The sequence below is a fragment of the Epargyreus clarus genome, unplaced genomic scaffold (assembly GCF_041222505.1).
Source record: "Epargyreus clarus isolate Ecla_fem2 unplaced genomic scaffold, WU_Ecla_fem_2.2 ptg000007l, whole genome shotgun sequence".
Lineage (NCBI taxonomy): Eukaryota > Metazoa > Arthropoda > Insecta > Lepidoptera > Hesperiidae > Epargyreus > Epargyreus clarus.
This window is the reverse complement of record NW_027332215.1, coordinates 948,972-965,648: the sequence shown is the minus strand read 5'-3', so window position 1 is coordinate 965,648 and position 16,677 is coordinate 948,972. Positions and strand designations below refer to the sequence as shown.

General features: G+C 36.0%; 1 protein-coding gene across 8 annotated transcripts in view; it reads left to right on the top strand.

Annotated features, from left to right (window-relative positions):
• Positions 1 to 8,367, top strand: part of pico (ras-associated and pleckstrin homology domains-containing protein pico) — a 216,533-nt gene extending 208,166 nt beyond the window's left edge. For all 8 annotated transcript variants that reach the window (XM_073074324.1, XM_073074322.1, XM_073074320.1 and 5 more), the window contains 5 exons: positions 343 to 435; positions 2,296 to 2,405; positions 3,674 to 3,765; positions 4,578 to 4,742; positions 5,275 to 8,367. In XM_073074324.1, coding sequence (XP_072930425.1) covers positions 343 to 435; positions 2,296 to 2,405; positions 3,674 to 3,765; positions 4,578 to 4,742; positions 5,275 to 6,767 — 1,953 coding nt within the window. In that variant the 3' untranslated portion in view covers positions 6,768 to 8,367. The remainder of the gene's footprint in view (positions 1 to 342; positions 436 to 2,295; positions 2,406 to 3,673; positions 3,766 to 4,577; positions 4,743 to 5,274) is intronic.
• Positions 8,368 to 16,677: the final 8,310 nt, after the last annotated feature.

Here is a 16,677-nt window from a genome sequence, read left to right as displayed (position 1 = left end):
ATTGATTTTACTCACAGACGATTTTCCGCTCTTAAGAACTATGACAGCCACCTCATATCTAAGTTATCCACACCATTGCACCAAAACGTAGAACTGCTTCACGCTACAACTATGTCTGACGGTTTTATCATACTGGCTGTACCATATTTTGGCTTTCTTTAATCTTAAGTATAATTTAAGCAGTTAAAGAGACCGGGTAACGACTATTAACTTAAAAATCGAACCTCAGAGGATTAAATTATTACGATCCACAAAGCAGCATTAAAAAACTTGTTACTTTATTTGACATTTTACCTTTTTCTACATACTTAGCACTGTTTAATTAATTGTTATTTATTTCAGCATGGACGACAGCTCCTGGAGAATTACAGATCCCTTGTGGAGGACTTAACCCACGAGGACTTGGACCACTTGGCCCAAGCGCGCTCATGTTCTGTTAGTATACGAGTGCACCTAGGCGGGTTATTAAGGGTTATAGGCTTCTAACCATGAACAAAGACTAGACTCCTAATAAGAAACATTTCGGATTAAAATAACTTTTGAATTAAATTTAAACATCGTTATTCGGAAACAAAAAGTGGCGTACGCCGATGTAACACATAATTTATTTATTGAATTGATTTTAGTCTATTGATCGTTTTTTTTTTATTCAAAATTCATAAAAAAAATATGAATTACGCTCAAGAAGTTCTTATACATGGATTATATGATTTTTTTTAATTTTGGTATATTTCCCGTGAAATTGACAAAAATACATGGATGTATTAGGTCTTATTAGGAGTCTATCTGCTTACTTAATCGATAATTTTTAAAAGTATCAACGCACGTAATTTGACTAAGAATAAAGCTTCTGTTTTATTTAAAGTCGAATATTTGCTACTGCTATTGTATATAAAAACTAACTTGTGTGAGTATGTTTGGCTAGCTTTAATATTAGATTGATATTATTGTAGTTGCTTGATATGTTTATAACAATTATTTATATTATATTTATAAGTATTTAATGTATTAGTGTTTATTAAGCAGCGATGAACTAAATTGTAATTCAAAATACTACGTAATTTGTTAACACATGTTTAATTTATATTTCATTATAAAATGTATGTAATAACATTTTCCTTTTTAAAAAACAAATGTATATTGTAATGCATATTTTGTTCTAATTTACTAATTAATTAACTTCGAAATCTTAAGTCATTTCTGATTAGGGTATTTAAGGACTATTTTTATTATGAAATTTCATGTGTTATGTATAATTTAACTAATATATTTCGAACTTTTATAATAGCATCTTTTATAGAACTACTTACTAACAAAATAATCCATTTTACATTAAGTAAAAGAGAAAACAAATCGTTTCGTAATAACAAATAACAATATCTGTTGGTGCTAAACTTCTACCACGTTATAATTCAAAAGAATAAGTGTTATATAATTAGACAGTAGAAAATAAGTATCACAAAAATCTAATAACTGTTCATGTAGTTGTAACTTCGGAACGAACTTTTTTTAATATTTTAGCTTACAAATCTCACCGCCAGAGGCGCTTTGTATTGCCTAAATAACTTATAGCGAGAGGTACAACAACTCCGTCGAGGTCATGACCTGTTCATATGAAATGTATTGACATATTCAGTGTTCAACTTATTGCCCCCAGGCGTCATACACCTTTTGCCCTCGCAACTACTTTTTATGATCCATATATCATAGATCCTGAGACCTTATTGCAATAAGCTAGAAATAATTTATAATGACATCAGAAAAAGTGACAAAAACTTATAAAAAATACAACATCCATTGATAGTCTAAGATTATGTGTAGCTATTTAATTCAATGGATGGAGTTTGTTGGCTAATATGGTTATTTTTCATGCAGAGTAATAATTATATAGGTTGAGGGTATTTATTAATGTTATATAAGGTGGCCGGTTAAGTTTCATAAGCGTATGAATTATTATGGTCTTTGTCCAATCTTGGGAAACTGACTTTTATAATGTTTTCCATTGGTCATGAATACAAAATTAAGTAAGGCTATTTTTAAAGTTACACTTCTCTAAGCGAAAATGATGTGACTGAATTATTACAACACCAACAAATAAAATCGATACCATGACGTTGGGTAGAAAATGTCGCAAGGCTGCCTTACAAAATTTTAAGCTAGATTAAATCTAGACTATTACCATTTTAGAGTATTATGTCTCAATGCTTACAACCGTAACCCGGGACATGGTCATATTTTTTCAAAATTTATAGTTGCCTAAATCTATTTTTTTAAGATGAACTGTTTTTTACCTAGATCTCGTCTATTCCCACTAAGACCAACGCTGGGACGTCCTCAACCGCTGCGCCCGCGCAATCAGCATCCAGCAACGCCAGTGTTGCCGTCTCCGAGACCAGCAGTGGAAGGTGAGTGTTGTCATACAAGATAAATAAATTGTTATTATTGAATTGTTGTATATTAGTAAATTTGTTTTTTTTTTTATATGCAGTGCTGCTTGCGATTATTTTTATCGTGTATACTCTAATTGTATATACAGCCAAACTTTTTCTATTTTTCTTATAGTAATGTATGTACCATATGTCTTTGATTATAATTACATTGTAACATATGCCTGTAGCTAGCAATGCGACCGATTCCGACAGATAATGCTTGTTGGGTATATTTTAATTATTTTATTTTAATTTCGCATATTAAAAGATACAGCTGTTTAAAGTCATAAAAAATAGGTTACAATACTTTTAATATCAAAAAATGTAATAAGTATACGTATGATCGAAGTTGTCTGAAGATTACCGTTGTCTATGGACATTTGCGGCATTAAATATATAAGTAAAAAGGCTAGTTTTTGTTATGTACTCTATCTAGGGAAATCTCTGCTACTAGTCTACGTTGTTCGACTTAAATAAAAACAACATATTATAAAGAAGAGATTTTTTGGACTGCATGTATTTTTTCATTTGTATTTTTCATATGTATTTTTCAGCAAAAAAATACATATAATTTATTAAGAGAAATATGACACGAGTAGCTACTTTTAAAAAATAATTTGGAACGACTTTTCCCAGTTTGTTGCGTTGCTGTGCATATATTCTAATTTATATAAAGTTAAATTTGTATACTCAGATCTAGCTTATAGTTGAATGCAAACGCAGCCTATTTTGTTATTAAATTGACTGTTTGCTTGCGTACTTATTTATTGGTGTGTATGCTTGTACTTACATTATATTGTATTTGGGGAGAACAGCCGTAAAATACAGCGATCGCAATATTTCTTTACATATAGAGTCTTGCAGTTATAAATATTGAAAATTTACGTAGTTTGCTTACACTTAAATTATAATTATCTCTTTTATATACATATAGACGTAGTAAATATACACTGATATATAATATATCTAACCTCACCGGGAACAAATACAGAATTCTGATAGGCTATAACTCTTTTATATGGCATTGCTGCGCAAAAGCCTCTGACCACAAATGGAGACCAAACATAGGTAGTGTAGTAATTAAAACAAACTACAGTATTTGACACAAATATATTCTCATTAGTATTTTGTAGGGGTTCACTTTCACGAGGGTTTGAATTAAACACAGTGTTTCCGCAGCAACAGATACTATCATATATAATATATCGTGTAAACAATTAGTTTGATCGTAACATTTATTTCAGGCACTCCCGCGCATCTTCCTCGAGCTCCAGCGGCTGCCTGTCTGATGGAGGAACGGCTTCCGAGAGCGCTTTCGATTGCGAATTTCCCATGGGTCAGTAAATTTTTAAGTCCTTAATCATTTAACTGAAACTCTTTTTTAAGGGAATACACTATATAAACCACATGCACGAAACAAATCTGTGATATAAACCATATTAAGAGTTTTAAGTGAGAAAGAAACACTTCACATTATACTGAAATATTTTATTCATCTCAATATGAAAACTGATGGTAGTTCATAAAAAATATCAGACGATATATTCATTTTATATTATTATTTTTTCAACTTGATATTGATACCTCAAACCTTGGCCTTTTTATGTAGTAGCAAAAAATAAAGAACTTTGCCATCCTACTTTTTTATAAGATCTATCAACTACTACCAAACACCTTACATCATTATCCAGTACATTGTAGATGCTATAAACACGAATTAAAATATCAGACAATATAAGTTCTGGTATAAACAGAGGACCTCGCTGAAGTCAGCCAACCTTAACCAGGCGCGATCGCAGCATAAGATTTTAGGGAGGTCGCAGGGCAAATTTGTTTCAATTAGACCACTTTTTTAATGGAAAATGTATAAGTATTTTAGTATTTATTGTGAATTCCGGCATATCCTCCGCTAGCCCTGCAGCGGAAAACCTCTCTTTCCAAAAAACCAAGCAAGTGCGAGTCGGAATCAACACTTTATACGCGGGGGGGTTCATAATCCCTTGTACACCCCCGCTCCCGTAACCGCACCTGACCATGCTGGGTTTTTCCACGAAAGAAAAACTGACGAGTCTGACTCAGCGTTTTTTTTCCTGACCCCTATGACAAATGTGACCGTGCCTGACCCTAACATTATATATTTGTGTACAGGAACGATAAAACGCAAGCCATCCATGAAGCCCAACATTCCGCTGACCTGGATGACGCGCCAGCTGAAGGAGATGGCGGAGAACGCGATCGACGGGAACGACACCGGCACGCTCACGCGACGGCCCCGGAACAAGGACGACTCGACATTGAAGCGTCATACTAGTGGTAATTATACTTTTATCGTATATTTATTGCTGGTTGTGCCCCGCGGTTTCACGCGCGTTAAAAACTGAGTGAAACCGCGGGACACAGCTAGTTTGAAAATATAAGTAGCCTAAGTTACTCCTTATTACATCAGCTATCTTCAAATAACTCCCGTCAAAATAGGATCAGCCATTTCAGGGATTCGCCAGAACAAACAGACAGACAGACAAAAATAAAAAAAAAATATTTGGTGTATGTACCACATGTATATTCATATGCATGTAGTAAAAAGCGGATATTTCAATATTTGAAACAGACACCCCAATTTTATTTATATGTATAGATTGTAGTTTGCTACTACCTGATGGTAGAGTCCGCGCCAAACTGCTAGTCCGCTCCGAGTATAGAAACGATTCGCGTCACAATAGCAAATTGTAGATATTAGCGGGACGAAGACAGCGCGGGGAAGCGAGGCTACACGCCATCTATCTGTATAATAACAATAGTACCAATTTTGGTACCTTTGTTAAATGGCGATTATCGTACATTCCAGATAACGCTGATCAGGCCGACTACAGCAGCAACAGCTCCTATGTGAGCGCCAGCTCGGGGAGCCCCGCGCACACTGAGGGAACCTCGTCCGGCTTCTACGAGACCATCGCCTCAGATTATCGCAAGCACGTGAAGGCCAGCGACAACGGTACCTCACACTATGACTATGCTACGACATACATCCACTACCCTGATAACCAAACTGACGTAATCGTCGGCGATGACCTGCCGCCGCCACCGCCACCGCACGAGACCATCGAGGTCGCCATGTATGCGTCGACCACCAGTCTCGACTCGCTGCCACCGCCTCCGCCCCCGGAGGATACCCCCGATTTCATAAGCGACAATTTGTCTGCAACACTCCCCCTTCCGCCTCCCGAGCACACCATCGACAGCATGCCGGGCCGCGTCCACGGCATCGTGTCCCAACTCACCGCCCAGCAGATGGAGCAAGCCGCCCGCGCCGGCCAGAAACAACCCCCGCGCGTGTACGAGTCCGCGCGCAACTTCCGCCAACAGGCAACCCTCGAAAAGATAGTGGACTCCCGTCACCCCTGCATCTACACCGATCAGGGTCCTTACCTCCAAGAAAATGGGAAGTACGGTGACTGCATTACAGAGTTGCAGACTAAGAAGATAACCAACGGTGCTCCGACCGTTCAAAAGAAAGTGGAAACAGCTAAAAGCAGCTCCCTCAAAAAAGTAAACTTTGAAACCCCGGCGCAGCCAGAAACGAAGAAAACTAAAAAAATTAGCTTTAATTTGGATAACACTCCAAGCTCTCCTAAGAAGCCACCTCCACCGAAGAGGAACGAGAGCACGAAGCTTTCTTCCCCCATGAAGCTGATCGATTCCAATTGCAACCCACCCAGGGATTTCCTGAAAGATCTCCAAAGAGTGATGCGCAAAAAGTGGCAGGTGGCCGAGAAATGCAAATTAGAGCCAGACATCACGCCACACGAGGTGCTTGGCTTCAGGGAGTACCCTTTACTGGACGAATATAAGGAGGCGAGCGTATCCATGTGGGTTCAGGAGCACTACGGAAAGATAGTTCCACCCCCAGGCCAGATATACCAAAATGTATATATGCAATATAGTCAGGAGGTGGGCCCGAGGAAAGACGAGCCGGCGCCGATAAAGAAGCGGCCGCCGCCTGCCCCCCCAAAGAGGAGCGAGTCCACTCAGCTGTCGACGCAGCAAACCCCGCAGTACGTGCAAATTCCCGTGCAACCCACCCAGCAGTCGATGTCTGGGCATACGTACCCCCAGTCTGGACATCAGCAGCAATCATCGCAACCGACCCAGCAACTGGTCGCCATGTTGACCACAGAGTTCAGCGAGCTCTCGATCCAGCCACAACCCAGCCGCGGACACGCGACCGCGCCACCGGCGGTGAGTGGCCACCTCGCCGCCCCCGTGGCCGCCCAAGCTGGCCCCTCCACCGGCATCATCTCCCTGCCGAGCTCGACACCGGCCGTCAAACCGAATGCCTGAGGGCAAAAAGTTTTCCGTCATGGACGGAAAACTGTATATGTAGCTATAGCAGTCCGAAAACAACAGCAAAAGGAGAAGGAGGCAAAGAGACAGGCGGAACTGGAAGCGTCCGGGGAACAGCAGGAACCGCAGGCCGAAAAGAAAGGGAAGAGAAAGGGAAAGGGGAAGAAGAGCCAGGGCAAAGGACATAATTAAACTGTTGCTTCTATGTTTCACGATCTCGTCGACAGCCATGCAACAGTAACAGGATTAAACATTTTTGTGTGCACTTAAATATATAAAATCGGAGTTGGCACATGTGTAGTGTAAAACGGATAAAACAATTTTTGACTCTCGTAATCGTTTTAAAGTGCTGTAGTGAAATTGTGACAATACGATGGAATATTTTTATTTGAGGAGTGCGAGTGACGTTGTGACGAGCATTACTGACTTAGTGTATGATTGGTATAAATGAACGGAGGTGCTATTTTGAAAAATGGTATACTAAGGTATGTAGTTGGGTTGCGTGGCCACTTGGAATCATTCCTTACATGAACTTGTAACTGTGACATTCAGACATGGACCTTCTTGTCATTTGATTGAAATCGCGGGAATACTTGCAAGTGGACATTGCGGAAATGTTATATAAAAGTTGGAGTTTTGTCAATTTTATATTATGTTCCTAGTTTATTCACGGTATTGGTAATTTTGGTCCGTTGCAAAAATGAAGGCATCAGAACCAAAATTGGAACTGCAGTCAAAACAAGTATTACTCGTAGAAGCGAAACACTGTTTTGCAAATCCGAAAGATGCAGCTTACGAATATAAGATTTCAGTGAAATTAAGTTCAAATATAGTATTCGCACTAATAGTAACACTTGTGACTTATAGATACACACAATGCTACACACATAACACAAACACAACTTGTGTGGGTTAGTACCCTCCATACTGTCTTCACAATGAGAGATCATTATCACAATACGAAATCACATTGGCAGCTAAAACTGCTCCTAAATTTGACAACTTGGGATAGGGGATGCTACATAGGATTTATTATTAAATCCATGAATTAATTACTTACTTATTAAGTAGGTACTTACGTAGATTATATTCTACTCTCTACAAGCTGGTTATCGATTGTAATAGTAGAATGACAAGGCATCCCATTCCCAGTACACCCCAACGCTGGGCACGACGGCTGGCATAATCCTGCAGTCTGTGCACTTCCCTTGTAAATAGCAGTCCTATTGTGCCATAGATACAGATATAGTAACTCGCTTTGGGATAAAAATCCTCATAATTTAGTGTTTAAGCGCTACTGGTACAAGATAATTGAATGTCGTGTTCTGTTAACTATTAACCGTTATATCATTAGATGTCGCATTTAAATGGAAACAATCTGTCACAATAAATAAATATTCAGGACAGAGGACAGAATGAAAAATATACAGAACTCCAAGTGTCTGATCTCACTGCAGTATGAATTGTTATTATTTTATTATTTTCGGGCTGTGATTTTTGTCCAATATAGATGTCGTCCATTTTGAAAATTTTCGCGGCATTATCTGACAGATGAAACTTCGTGCGACTCGGGCAAAGATTAAGAAGCACATGCGGCCTTGTCACTAAGACAAATCTTTGTTTCTTGTGTTTTGGATGCCTTTTCAAAATGGACGTCTTATACATTTGATTTAAAATATATACGGATTTCTTTACAACTCAATTATGACCACATTAAACAACACAAAACACTTGTATGTGGATATTTGTATAGACCTACCTGAATAGATATAACTTTATGGTATGATAACATGGAAGGATTTTACACGTTTAAGTAGGTGTAAATGTCACGCAGGAGACTTATTAAAATACCATGATGAGGCTCTTTAAATTAAACATATATATTGGAAGTTTCATAGCGTAGATTTGATTTGACTGCTAAATTATATTGTTAGTTTAAAATTTTTAGCGCGGCAATTATCACACGGTAGGAAATTGTATTAATTGAATGTCATTAGTTAATTACTGTGCATAATGCAGTAACTGCAGCTAATATCACGTGCTTAATAGTGATTGGTCCGTAACGTTCTTCGATGGGCCGAAGAGGTTCCGTTAGCGTTTCTTCACTCTACTGTCATAAATTACATTGATGTTGTAGCGTTTAAGAACATTATTAACTTGGTGTTGGTGTTACTGAGAAATTTGCATGTATCGTTCGGTTATATTGAGTGTATTTTCGCAAACATTCTAGTAGATGGAAACATGTTAATGTACGTTTTAAATCAGTATATAGTGTATGTCTACAGTACCGACTTGTAAGCTCACGTCGGATTATAATAAGTATGGGAGAGTAAGTTAATTAGTCATTATTTTTACTTTTAATACAAGATACACACAAACATTACAATAATATAAACAAGCTATTCTTCGAAACATTGTCAATATAACTGTAAACGATTATACTGCAAAGTCATTACATAAAACATAATGATTAATGGTGTAATATGTGTATTGACGATTTTACATTATCTTGAATGTGGCTATGCAATGACTTGCGTGGTATTCTATGTATCTGCATTTTATCAAGTGTACATTTCCATATTGATTATAATTCTATGTGTACGAGGCATAATTCTACGCACCCTAGCTTATAATTGAAACCAGTTAATTTGTTTTGTATCTATATATTTATTAGATTCGCCCACAAAATGTTATACACTTTCAAAGATTTGAGTGTGTTGTGTTACAATAGCGTTACACTTACCGTATTTAATAATCATAAAACACAGTTTGGCTCTGTGGTGTCCTCTTTCTATAATACACGTAATGTCACACACACGTAGATATGACACTTGTCACATCTGAGTCATTATAAAGTTTAGAGCGAGTCTACTCGGATATGAACAGTACCTACAGGTGAGAACATTATCACAAGATATAGGGCCAATTATAATTCAAATGGAACGAATTAGCTATTCGTTGTTTTAATACTATATAATTAAATATTGTAATTCTGATGAAAATACATGAGAAAACTATAACATAACATTTCACAACTAAGTTATAAACTGGTACAGCAAATCTGCGTACTATTCGTAACATGTTATCAAGTGAGTTAAAATCATACAGACAGACATTTCTCACAACAACATGTAGTGTGTATACGCAAAAAATGGTTTCTATGTTTTAAATAATAATTGGTTTTACTATTATATCCGAGTCGAGCCTTTGCTAGAATTCTGCCTCGTTTTCAACAACTAATATTTACGAGTCGTTTGATATGAATATCAGTGTTTTATAGTATTTGATGTAATTTCTCTATTGATGTTTTAATAAGACTAAGTGTAGGAATATCCGATATACATAACATATATGTCTATGGTCTATCGCTTCTACATTGTTCTTGTAAGGAGATGTCGGATTTTGTCAGCTTTAACACGGGTAGTTGCAAGTTGACTGACGATGCCATGCCACAAGATACTAAACCCTATAGCTATCTAACCGAGGATAGAACACGGAACTACAAAGGCATACCTAATTGTATTTCATGTTGATCCATTTGCTATTTAGTCACAAAATCCGATATTTTCTTATAAACTTAAGATAAAGCACTGATTTTAGCTTTTTTACGCCCTCAGTTAGCTTAAAATTCCAACTCAATTTCCATCCAAGAAAATTTGCTCTAAGACTGAAGTTTATCTTATCTTTTGTAGACAATAAGAGACGTCCATTGTTTTGAAGTCAGCTCTGTTCTACTTACAGTACTATTTCGGATATGTTCCCTACATTTGGACAGCGCGGTTTATGTTATTGTTTCTGGCCTAAATTCAATAGTCCGTAATATAGACGAAGTAATGAATAGACATCTAATACTGACTAAATCAGTCAATTGGAGGCTAATGCGACAAAATGAGTTAAACGTGCATTTTACAACGTGATAGATACAAATAGGAACGAAACTAAAATGTTACTTGCATGAGAACGATTTGACTAAAATGTTATCAGAGAGTCAGCCATTAGGAGTCCATTTGGTTACTTCGTTTATGTACAGAATCTGCGTTAGCACATCCACAATTCATGTCCCACTTAGTCTTGAGAAACACTGGTGACCAATATCTGAAAACTAACTTTACAAAACCATTTAATATCACAGAGACGGCTTGGCTCTGCTTCGCATAAGTCAGAGTAGAGAGGATAGTGGGGTTTAGGACTAAGTTACTTTACATAATATCGGAGCTGGGGTAACACAGTACGATTGGTACTGTACACTCAAATTAGTATACAGTTTCAATCGTGATCTTTTTAAAAATTGGTAGCATTCTAAACTTACATGTTTTACATAGTTATGTATGATTGTTAAAATCCGACCAATTTAGTACAACTACTAGAACCTATGTTACCCTAGCTCCGACATTACCCAACATACCTTACATCTGTATAGAGGAGAAAGGGGACAAATATGTACATGCAAGTACTGTGGCGTGAATTTTGGATGGTACCCGTATATTATTTGTGCATAAGCATTGTAAATCTCAGTTTTAACGACCATACCGGTCCCTACTTGTATATTATTTGCAGTATATAAGATCACTTTGTGTAACGTATATCATTGTGACGTAGAAATAGCCGTTGCCAGCCTCTCGTGACGTTTCATTTTACGGTATTTTATGTAACCAATTGTACTTTCATGTATATTTACTATAATCAAACTATACGTGTTGCAAAATAATGAAATTTTATCATTTTTAAACAACAGGGACGAATATTTATAACATATTTATGTAGTGTCTTAAGTTTTGATTATTGCTGTCGATTGAAACTTGATCATTCGGCCAGAAGATGGCGTTGTCGAATAATTTGTGTCTGAAACAAACTTTGGAGCTATCGTTTTCGTAAATTATTAATATTCTTTATAATCAATATGTAAAAAATTGTGGGAAAATATATGACATACTGGAATTATTTCTGATACAACACCTTTTAAAATTGATATCAAAATCCGTGACTGAAGCGTAATACTCTTGATTTTTTGTCCTTTTATCGCGCTTGCATTGTGGCCAATAAGTACGTATACACTCTTCTGTACACTTAGGATTATTGCACTTTTCACTTTGAATTTTCAGTGTCCCATACCTTATATGACCTCTTAATAATTTATTGATTGGTACTTACCTATTTGCAAATTATCTAACTTGTTTTAAATCTTTTGGGCTAGAAATTATAATTATAATTTAGTCTTAAGTTCACCGTTACAAGGCAATTTTGAAGACACTTGTACATCGGCTGTTATACGTATATGTTTCTTTGCGTTTTCAAGTAAATATGAACGGGAGCTGGCAACGAGCACCGTAAACTGCTTAATTCAATATGTGTAGTTGTTTACATTATAAGTGGATGTATTTAAAACATGGAGTTGTTTTGTTTCGTTTTGTCGCGGCGTGTACACGTGCTGCCTCTTACAAGATAGTGCCAGTGTTATAGACCCGTAATATATAACACTAAAATTTGTAAGAACTATCTCGAATCATAAAAACAGGTGTTTCAAGTTTCAAATTGATTCAATAAAAAACAGATTAACCATATGTATTTGAATGTCTATGTAACAAAAACAAAGCAAAATTACTATATTAGCTAGATATTTAATCCTACCTAAATACAATGACAAGGAAAGTGTCTGATATTGCCTAGTATTTCATCTTAAAACATGATGTTATATCCGGATTCATAATTATCCGTATAGCAATATCGGGATTATGTTAAATCCGGATATAATATACTCTTTATCAACTATTTGGTTCTATGATATGAGATACCGATCACATCCATTCTGTTAGATTTTAACAGCTATTTGCTAGACAGCACGTGGACCACCAAACCGGTTCTACCTTTATGTTCAAACCTACGACCCTACCAGTCTCAACATGGGACTTTAAAACCCTGTAAATACTAATTTTGTCATTAGAAACTAAATTATGCCTATCTATCGTAATTACGGGTTAATTTTATCCCGCTCTTGTATGCGACGGCTTCTAAGTATGTTTTACGATGCTGTAAGATGTGTAGTATAGGGCAGGTACATTGTTTTTAATGTCGTTTCACTAAATCAATCTAATGTGTAAATACTGACAAATTTGTTAAGGAAAACTGACGTAAATTAGATGTTTTTGACTTTTAAAAAATCTACTTCTCCCTACATGGTAACTTATTATATGGGGCTGTAGAGTGGACAACATGGTTTTATCCCGGCTCACAATGCCACCATCTCGCGTTGATAGATGTTGGAAATATATTTAAAAACTTATTACCAATGCCAACTCGTGGATGAAACTTTACCTCTACATCCGGTGTAATGATGATACTATATAGTTGAATGCGTTTGATTGGAAACTTTTGTTTTAAAGACTTGTAACCATAATAATATCAATATTGACACTTTATTAGAAGTTATCAATATTAATATAACTATTATTAATGTATTAATTAATGTAGTAATAAATGCATTATTCTACATTACACACTTAAATTGCATCTAAATGGAACTTTGAATAAGATATTTTCCAAAATTGTTATGCCAAAGGTGTTTGAAATGTATGAATTAAGTAATATTGTACTGGAATAATAAAAGGTTCTAGTAAAAATATATTTGGCGGAATTGATTGGCTATTATAAGTGTAAAAATATTTTTTAATAACGTAAAATAAACTGATACTGGGTAAAATTTAAACACGCTGTAGAAGTTATTACTTTTTTAGTAGGAAAATAATAAAATAACTCTTTATTATAGTGACTTTTAACAAACTAATGTAAACATTACTATTTCGGTCTACTGTGAAGTCATTAACACTAAAACATATAGCATCATTTGTATAGTCCGCATAAAACTGCTAGTCCGCTCTAAATATAGAAATGAATCGCGTCGCCATAGCAAATTGTATGGCTTCAGAGCGGACTAGCATTTTGGCGCGGACTATACCACCATGTAAAACTTACGCACACAGCATCATGATACAATGTACATGCGCAGGCGCATGTCGCATGATTTGCGCCTCATATGTACCGCCCAAAATGTATAATGTCTCCGAGGACAAGACCGACGAAATCAATTAAAGAAAAAATACCTGTCGACTATAAAAACAAAAATCTTTGGAGGCAATATCGTGTGTTATAGATAAAAATCCTTGAAAAGCATAAGGTTTTCCTTATTTACATGCAAGTATTGGTTGGTTGGTGCACCACGCCCATATGTACTTAGGAGCTGTCAATATAAATTTAAATATATTTTAAAACCTAATTACGCATTTATTAAAACATGTATAATTTTATTATGTTTACATTGTACAGTATCGTATATGTAATTTTATTGATTTCTTTGTATATTTTCTTTCAAATATAACAAAATTCCATGTGTAATATTTCTTTTTATTTATCTTCGAAAACCCCGTCCTTTACCGATATTAACATAGACACAATGTGAGATAAAATGGCCGGTGATAAAATAAATTTAATTTGGTAAATAAAAAAGTTTTTTTTGCTCGTTGGCTATGTTTAGGGTGGATTCCAGTGGCGCGGTGTGGACTTGCACCGCCCGAGGTTGGTCGGTTGTTTGAAAGTCAGAGTAAAAAGTTCTTGTTAGAAAGTTTTGTAGCCCTCTAAAATTATCCGCCAATATCTTTTTTCGTGTGATATTAAGTGTTGATTTTATAATGACTATTTCAAATATGTAATATCTAATTAACAGAAAATACGTCTTTATTGAATGTTTAGGCCAATAAATCTTACAACTATTATTTTCTCTTTATACTTTTCCACTTTAAAATACTGAGGATAAAAAAGTCAGTATTAAATAAATTATTGCTACAATAACAGGGAATAAAGGACACATACTTAACGAAGATTCCAACTTAGTCCTTAAGAGGAGCACCATATTAGTCCGACCTCAGATAGGACTCTTATCTGGAGGTTGATTACAAGTATCCATAGGCGACAATGGCCACTTACCATCCGATGGCCTACACGCTCTTTATTATAATAATTTCACTGGGCCTGTCCTATTATCATACGCATTAACACCTAACAATAGGACACGTGTCCATATTAGGGGATTTTTACATGGCGTTCGCAATTCATATGTCTACGAGAGCGCCTTCAGAAATATGCAAAATATGGTTCATATAAAAGTACCACCATTTTCGAGGACTGGACTTTTTATACGAACTTGGGGAATAACTCGTAAGCTTGTGTCAGCAGTTTAAACAACGACACCTTTCGTAATTTTCACGAATTATTTTGTTACTTGCCATCCTTCATTCTTTTAGTTAATAAAGGGTTCCTCTACATTTTAAACTTTTGAACTATTTTACTATTCACATTAATACAATATTTTTTGAATACAACGAAATAAAATACCTGAAAAATTGATTATAACAAAATATTTTGGCATTTGTTGAATTTTACCAAAATCATATATATAATTTGAAAATTAGAAGTCTAAGCATTTTTTACATGATTTACTTTCAACATTAATAATATACGTTTATTGATCAAAAACAATATCTGTATATTAAAACCAATATATATTAGTCTACAATTTGACATGACGTAACACTGAACAACCTAAAAGCAATACGATGGAGATAATAATGCCTAAAAATGTCACAAGATGTCGTTGTACGAAAACCTGAATCACGGTAACGACTTTACCTCGTAGCTACTATAACACGCACCACAGGAATTCAAATTCAGCAGAAGAAAGAAGAAACTTACACCGAGGTCTATCAGTGAAGTTATTTTTGAAGGCCAATTGACACCGTAAGGTGATCAAGGCTTTATTTTATAGCGGTGAATGATGAAGATAGTATGTCGGGCCTACATACTGTCGGGCCCGTCTATACCCCAACCCCATCGTACCTTTCTGGGCATGGATGCGACGGATAACCAGAAAGCATAGAAACCTGCATACTTGAGACATTTATAAAAAAAAATCTCAAATGTATGTGAAGTCTACCAATACGCACTTAGCCAGCGCGGTGGACTATGGCCTAATCCTTGTCATTATGAGAGGAGACCCGTGCCCAATAGTGGGACAGTAATGGGGTGATGATGAAACAATACATACATCCTGACCACGGAATTCTTCAGACAGACAGATAGGATACGTCCATATTAGGGGATTTTACATGGCGTTCGTATTTTTACGAGAGCGCCTTCAAAAATAAACAGGTGTTTGAATTTAGACACACTCCAAATTTTCGGGGACTGGACTCTTTATACAACCTTGGGGAATAACTCGTTAGCGTGTGTCAGCAGTTTAAACAACGACAATTTTCGTAATTTTCACGAAATATTTTGTAAGTTTCCATCCTTCATTCATTTAGTTCATATAGCGATTTTACATTTTTTTTTTATAATACAGGAGTAACAGACGAGCATGCAGTTAACCTGACGGTAAGTGACTACTGCCGCCCATGGACATCTGTAATCAAGCCCAGATAGGATTATATATTCCTACCTGAGGTCGGCCACAGATGAGGACTAGAAGTGAACCCTTATAGACTGAGAAGTCTTCCCTGCTTCACAACAGCAGCACTTAACACTGCTGTTATGGGGCAGAAGTAGGTGTGACAATGGTGCCGCCGGAGTAGAGCCACAAAGGGTTCTACCACTTTGAGATAACGAGCATTGGTAATCGCGAAATAATTAATTTCTAGTTCCGTAGTTTCAGAGTGTGTATATCAATTACAACCAAAAAATACTTCCCTCTTGTAATATTTATTTATTTATTTATTTATTTAATACAGTTTGCGAGATTACAGCTTGCGCTTGAGCTTGAGATTACAGATAATATGTAATATAAGTCAAGATAATAGAGTTTAAGAGTGAGAATGAGAGAGAATAGAGTGTGATGTATATAGATAAATAAAAAACCGTA